Here is a 7,017-nt window from a genome sequence, read left to right as displayed (position 1 = left end):
TAATGGTCATTTAGTGCTGGAAAAAAGGTTAGACAGATAGGCAGAAATAAGTGAGGGAAAGTAAAAACCTACCAGTGGCTCCCTCCAACCTCCCACCTGATGTGCACTAACATACATCGGGAAAATATAAAAAGAAACTATTGGCAATAGTCGTGTCATTTGGAAGAACCTCAGCCACAAGGCTTTTCAAACTACCATAGTGGGTGGTTGGCCGGTGCTCTGGTGTGGTTTGCTCCTTATCTTTCCTATCGTCTTTATCTCTCCTCCTTTTTTTTGTATGTTACTCTCTTGGCTTAAGAAAAAGGAAAGTACGGTACACCTTTTGAAAAATAAACAGGGTGTTTTTATAACAAATGGAAGACCATACACTTGCACCAAACAGAACACATTCATTTCATCTTCAAACCAGTCACAGACATTAAAAAAACCCAAACAAAACCACACAAGAAATACAAATCCAATTTATTTCATAAGTACAATTTTCAACAATGTGGAAATGCAACACATCAGCAAAATGCAGTCAGGGAATGCTGATAAGTCAGTCACCACAATCAAAATTGTAATCGTATACATAATCTATCAAGATCATTATATGATTTTATAACCAAAAGACAAAAATTGTGAAAGCTTATTTTAATCCCACACACAAGTACTATAACACACCAAAACATTAATATACATGTATCATATACAAATACATATGTCTCCATGAGTATTACTATGTCCATTAAAAAGATCAAGACATAAAAATCAAAAACACAAATTTCTTTGGCCTGGAAGCCTCCGCTGGAATTCACAGCAAAGCACAAAAAACAAAGAGTACAAAACAAGGTTTAAAAATCAGATGTATAAGTATAAGTAGTAGTCAGCAGATTATAAATGGCTGGAACATTATCAAAAGTAAGTGGTTATTTTTATGCCCCTATCAACACAGTTTAGATCATGTAGGAGGCGGGTTTCCACACTTTCATCCTACCTTCATAGCTAGCCCGGCGGACAGAGAGGGATATGGCATCCCAGCAGAAACACCGAGATACTAGATTAAAAAAATTCACCACCATACGGGAATTGAACTCGGGTCTCCTGCATGTGGTGGTGACGGGCCTAATGGCCTCACCACAGATGCTGGTTGGCTGGAACAGACCATTTGTGAGGCGTGAGGCATCATGGTGAAATCAGGCGCTCGTCAAAATAATGAAATACAAGACATCTGCATTTTTCCCACGGTTTTGCGGTTTTGGTCGAATTTTTGTTTTCTGACTTAACACCTTGATGGTCCATTTAAAAACACATTTCTCCGTGGATTTTACTGAAAAACATTGATTAAAGGTACAAAAACTGTAAATTTTCAGTTTCCAAGGACTCTCAAGCAATGGGAATTACCAAACTTTGGCGGTCACTTATTTTACCTCTTAAACCAGGCGACCCTCATCTCCTTCAATTTCAATCGCAAATATCTTTACTTCTATTAAACAAAGATTGATATTTTTTTTCATCAAAAGAAAAGCAAATGAGCAGGCTCTAAGATGACATCAATAACCCCAAATGCCCTAAAATTGACGAGAGCCTTATTCCACCCCGTCGTACTACATTTCATGGTGGAGACACGCCAAAGCAGTTAGTATATCACATTCTTGGTTTAGTGCAAGAAAAAAAAAAGTCTCATGCTTTGGAGATTATCATTTTTTAAACTCAACTGACAAGACAAAGTAAAACTTTGCATTCAATGACTCTTTCATTTTATAACTTTTCTGTCTTTGTTGGTTCATATTTAACAGTGTTTAAAAAAAGCCTTGACAAGATCATGCCATTAGTCTCTCTATTTCTCTCACTCACACACACACACACGCACACACACACAAATATATATAAACACCAAAAAAACAAACAAAAACAACAACAACAAAAATCCTAGTTGTTTTGACCCACATGACAAAGCTTGTGACACTTACTGATAAGTGAGGCGTGCTGACAAAATGAGTTACTTCTCACAGTCACAAATGGAGATATTGACTAAAAATTGACACTATAGGGTCAAATTTGTAAATTTTCTATTGATGCCATATTCTTTAAGTATAACACCCCTTTTATTTCATACCTATAAATTGTAAAAACTTCACCTATAAGTGCGATGTATCTATTTCCTTAAGGCCTGAATCCGAGAAGTAACTCTTTTTGTCAGCACGCTTCACTCACGTATGTTTTATTTACTGTCACAATAGACCAACATAAAAGTTGCATAATACAATCTTGAACTTTAGTTTTTTTTAAACCCTAAGACTTAATAAAATTTTATATATTTCCTTCCTATTTGTCCACACCGAGGGTTTAATAGTTCTATTCCATAAACACTTTTCTAGAGATCATTACAATACGAAATTAATTTCAGAATGAAAACTAAGAATGTCAATCAACTCAAAAGCTTCAAAATATTCCTTACTTATTCAGCACATAAGTTTTGATGCAAACAAAGAACTCTGACATATTTCTGCAAGCCTCATAACAGATTTCAGAAAGCCCCTTGTGGTTGATAATAAATGACTAGTTTGGTTATCTAGACTTTCACGTTAACACGAAACAAAAGAAGTCCACTCAAACCTGGTCTCGTGGCCACCTGTATAAGACAATCACCTGTACAAACAGACGTTTCCCACTCCCCCCTTTGTGCATTTTTTATATTACAAAGACACCTTGTAAGACACCAACCTGTCTAAGACAGTCACTTTTCTCCTTGACAATGGGTGGCTATCTGAGCCAATGCTGACTGTACTGCAGTCAACTTCACGTCTCATTGTCATTGAAAGGCACCGGTCATCAATACAAAAAACACAGCACATGAGAAAATTACACTGACTCTGCTTATTGAGCACAAAGAATAATACTGGAAATTATCACTATCAGACACATTTGTAGTATATTGATGATTCTACAGACCCTGACAGAGGTCTTCAGAAATAATCAATTATACGGATCAAAGACCTCTAAATCGTCAGAGATATGAAACTGGCAATATCACATGAGACCTCAATAAATCTGTAGTAGCTCATAGAAAAGCACCACCAGAGGTAGTAAAGGCAATGGGGTTTAAAAAAACAACTAAAACAAAACACAAAAAGGAATTCATATCTGATTATGAGTAGAGATTATGGTACGCAAATTCCTAACAAGATGATTACTTTGGTCCAGGTAAAATTCTAATCTCTTGCTTAAGTACGGCATGCTTCTCCTTGCAAACGATTTCCGAGCATATGTGTAAAAGGCAAATGAATTTAGCATTCACAGATCAATGGAACGTTCAACCTGCTTGCTTCACCATGTTTTAAAAAAATGGAAGAACTGCCCCCAAAAAGTACATTGCCGGACAAAGCATTAATGATGAGTCAACTTATAACTCTCAAATTTAGAAGAAACAGTGTCCGGAGTGTTTGGGCCATCTATATAGGCAGTGTCTGTGAAGGTGACATTGCAGCCGTCATCCCCAGTACTGTCAAAACACGGTGCTGAATCAACTTCAAACAGGTAGAGTCTGTTCACAGCTGGAGGGTTGACAAAAACGGGTTTCGGAACGTACAAGGTCACTTGAGGTCCACGTTTTGGCCAGTAACGTCCAAGGTTGAAGTTGTTTATGATGGCCTGGCCCTTTCAAATGAAAAAAAAAAAAAGTTATTGTTAATAAACACTTTCGATGGAAGTGAGTTTCAGCAAATTAACTGGTTTTTTTGTATTTTGACAGCATCACTTTGATGATCAAAAACATTTTAAATTGTCGTCTGCGGTGAAGCGGCTAGGCACTTTGCCATTACATGTAGAAGTCCCAATTTTTATTGGGTATCTTGGTCCCTCTGCTGGAACATTGTACTTCCCTCGAGCTGGGTTGGCCCTGACAGGTGAGGTTGATAAAGTCCGCTTCCATAATGATTTACACTGTGTTAATACAGGTGTTAAATAAAACAATTACATAATAAAAAATAAAAAACCTATTCAAAAGTGAAAAAACAAAGAAAATATAAGTGAAGTGTGCTGACAAAATGAATTAATTACTTCTCGGATATGGAAATAGAAACATCATGCTTAAAAAGGAAGTTTTACAATTTATAAGTATGAAATAATAAGAAGCATGTTATACATAAAAATAGAGCATCAATAGAAGATCTACTAATTTGACCTTGGTGTTGATTTTTTGCCAATATCTCCATTTGTGGATTGCAAGAAGTAATTCATTTTGTCAGCATGCCACACATATTCTATTTAAAAGGCATATTGAAAAAGAATAGGACACAGTACTAGTAAACACATACAGTTGGGCACAGATGACATGAACATGGACAACTCAAAAATCACCGCGCCGATAGATTGTACAATTTTTCATTCCTCAGCTAAACCTCTTTAATCTTTGGTCATCTGTGTCGGTTAACCCAAATTAAGGATATGTCAACACATCAGTCAGTCCCATATGTGTCCTATTTATCAGAGCCAGATTTTACTGTTATAAAATATAAAAGTAAACTTACTTTGACTATATGGGGAGTTTGGTAGTTTATATAGACTATACTACTACTTGATTTAAAGGTTAAATGTATGAAAAAGTTTGGGGGAATGCAAAAATCTGGGGAACACAGCCTTAGGAAGAATTGGTGTCATCTATTAAGTGTCCCACAAGGCATGGTTAGCATAACTCTTTTTTCCGAGGGGGGGCTCACCATTGGTACGAAATCTAAAAGTGACGCACATGCCACTAAATTGGTTATTACATAAAAACAAATAAACATATTTACACGGTTCTTCATCTAATAAAATAATTGCCGGAAAAAAAAGACCTGATTTCAGCTATTGCTGAAAACAAGTTTGACGTCGGAGTCGTAATAAAGGAACGTACGTGCCTAAATTGCTGCCACGGGCTCACCACACAGCAGCTGGGAGTGGCTTGCCGGAGATAAGGAGTTGACACTGTGTTTGGCTATGGTGAGAATGACATTAATCCAAATCTCCATTGGGTGTTCTTAAATTATATATGGTGAGGAAAGTATTCAAGGCTCTCGTGTCTGAGGAAGCTACTGAGGATCAGATGGACAGACAGGATCACCAACGAAGAAGTATTAAGAAGAACGAGACAGAATCCACGTCTCAGAGATGAGGTGGGAAGAAGGCTTTGGCTATAGATTGGACACACAGTCAAGCAGCTGCAACAAGGAAAGTGTTAAATTGGAATCCACTGGGTAAAAGATCAAGGTGAAGACCACATGGAACCTGGAGAAGAGTCACGGATATGGATCTACAGAAAAGTGGGAAGACATGGAGTGACATCAAGCAACTAGCCCAGAATAGGAGAAGGTGGAAAGTGTTTGTTCATGGCCTATATCCTGATCCAGGGTGAAAAAGTCAATGATGATGATGATTCAAGGCTCTCAGCTGTGGATGGTTGGTGGATGCTCTGGTGTGGTATGTACCTTCTTTCCTATCAAACATCTATCGTCATGATATCTCCTTTTTTTTTGTTAAGTTTTTCTCTAGCAACTTCTCTAATCTTTGGAACTTACATGACCTAATTGTGTTGTAAGTGTTGTAAAACACTTACCGTACTAAGACTAAACTAGACTAAAAGGCTCTCCATCCACTTTACTTCTTACTGCTGGAGAAGGATGTTTAATTGGAAGTCCTGCCCCTCAAATAACTTCCTTGCAGTATTGAAAGGGCCGTTTCATAAACCCATACACTTAACCCTTCCAGCCCCAAACGCAAATATTTTCAGCAGCACTTGTACCGTCCACCGTCCCAAGGGCGTATATTCTCTCTTTCAGGGAGGGAGGGGGGGTTGCGAACAATTAAACTTTAATTTTCATAATAATTGTTCATTTGCCTTTCAAACATTGTGATATGCTATTGTTTAAACCTCATTACAAAGATACTACATCACTTTTTAGAATGCACGTCTCTTTTTCTGAAATACTGCTGGGACTGGGGTTAGGGCGTGCACAAAAATTGGTGGGGCTGGAAGGGTTAAAATACCTTTCCCCACGGCCGAGGATCCAAGTAGCTGTCTTGTGGCTCCGTAGAGCCGGGCATGTCAATCTCGCCTACATAGATGGAGGGCGTCGTCATTGTCCCATCAGATGAGTGTGGTGCAACGCTGTGACTGAAAAAGGATATTAAGAAGATTCAAGCAAAATTACATGAGGAATTATGTTGAAATCAGGCGTTCGTCACAATAATGAAATCAAAGAAAGGCATTTTTTCAACAGGTTTGGCAATCTTTATCGAATTTTAAAATTTTTTTAGAATACTTCTAGTGCATAGATCTCTTTGAAACTTTCAATATTACTCAAAAAAATCATTTTGACAGACTGCTATGCAAAGTGTACGGATCGAATCAACGGGTAAATTTCCCCTTTGGAAATTGGTGGCACAGAGTTCCCTACATTGTATGGATACGATAGTAAAACACGTATGGATAGGGTTAAGCTACAAAGGTTGGGATACATTGGCCCCTTTCTGCCTACCAGGGACAAACCCTGTTAGTGGGATTCAGCAGCCCAGCAAATGGGCATAGACACTTCTTGATGAAATAGCTTCTCCAAGTAGGAATCAAACTCAAATCATATGGACAGAGATACTCTATAAAATAGTTTCTTCGAGCAGAAATCAGAGTCAAACCAAATGGAGAGACATACTTGATAAAGTACATTCTTTGAGTAGGATTGAGTGGTGCCACTGACTGAAGTGTCTTTAGGCCATTTCCAAAGGAGGGACAGTTCTCGTTCTAATGCGCAGTAGAATTGTAAATGGGCTGATCCAACAAGGTCAGGCTCATAACTGTGCCTGAACTACAACAGGGAACTGCTGCTTTTTCTTTCCTAATCATTACTATCGTCATTTTCCTCTACTTCTTTTGTATTTTTATCACACTCTTGTGACCCGCAATTTCCCGGGGTGCCTTGATAGTCGAAGCAGACTTTGTGCTGTTGAAGCTAGAGAGGTGAGCAGAGTAAGTCTGATTCTCTGTAAGCACTTCTCTGTTGA

The 7,017-nt window shown here is 38.1% G+C and overlaps 1 protein-coding gene across 3 annotated transcripts in view; it reads right to left on the bottom strand.

Moving 5' to 3' along the window:
- Nucleotides 1-2,299: 2,299 nt before the first annotated feature.
- Nucleotides 2,300-7,017, bottom strand: part of LOC101863293 (beta-galactosidase) — a 29,188-nt gene continuing 24,470 nt past the window's right edge. For 2 of the 3 annotated variants that reach the window (XM_035972090.1, XM_005107108.2), the window contains exons 16-17: nucleotides 6,007-6,133; nucleotides 2,300-3,639 (exon numbers count right to left, since the gene is read on the bottom strand). In XM_035972090.1, the coding sequence (XP_035827983.1) occupies nucleotides 3,370-3,639; nucleotides 6,007-6,133 (397 nt within the window). In that variant the 3' untranslated portion in view covers nucleotides 2,300-3,369. The remainder of the gene's footprint in view (nucleotides 3,640-6,006; nucleotides 6,134-7,017) is intronic. The other variant, XM_035972091.1, reaches the window with a different exon arrangement.

Source organism: Aplysia californica, unplaced genomic scaffold (genome assembly GCF_000002075.1).
Source record: "Aplysia californica isolate F4 #8 unplaced genomic scaffold, AplCal3.0 scaffold00576, whole genome shotgun sequence".
NCBI lineage: Eukaryota > Metazoa > Mollusca > Gastropoda > Aplysiida > Aplysiidae > Aplysia > Aplysia californica.
Note: the sequence above shows the minus strand (reverse complement) of the source record. Positions and strands in the feature narration are given on the sequence as shown.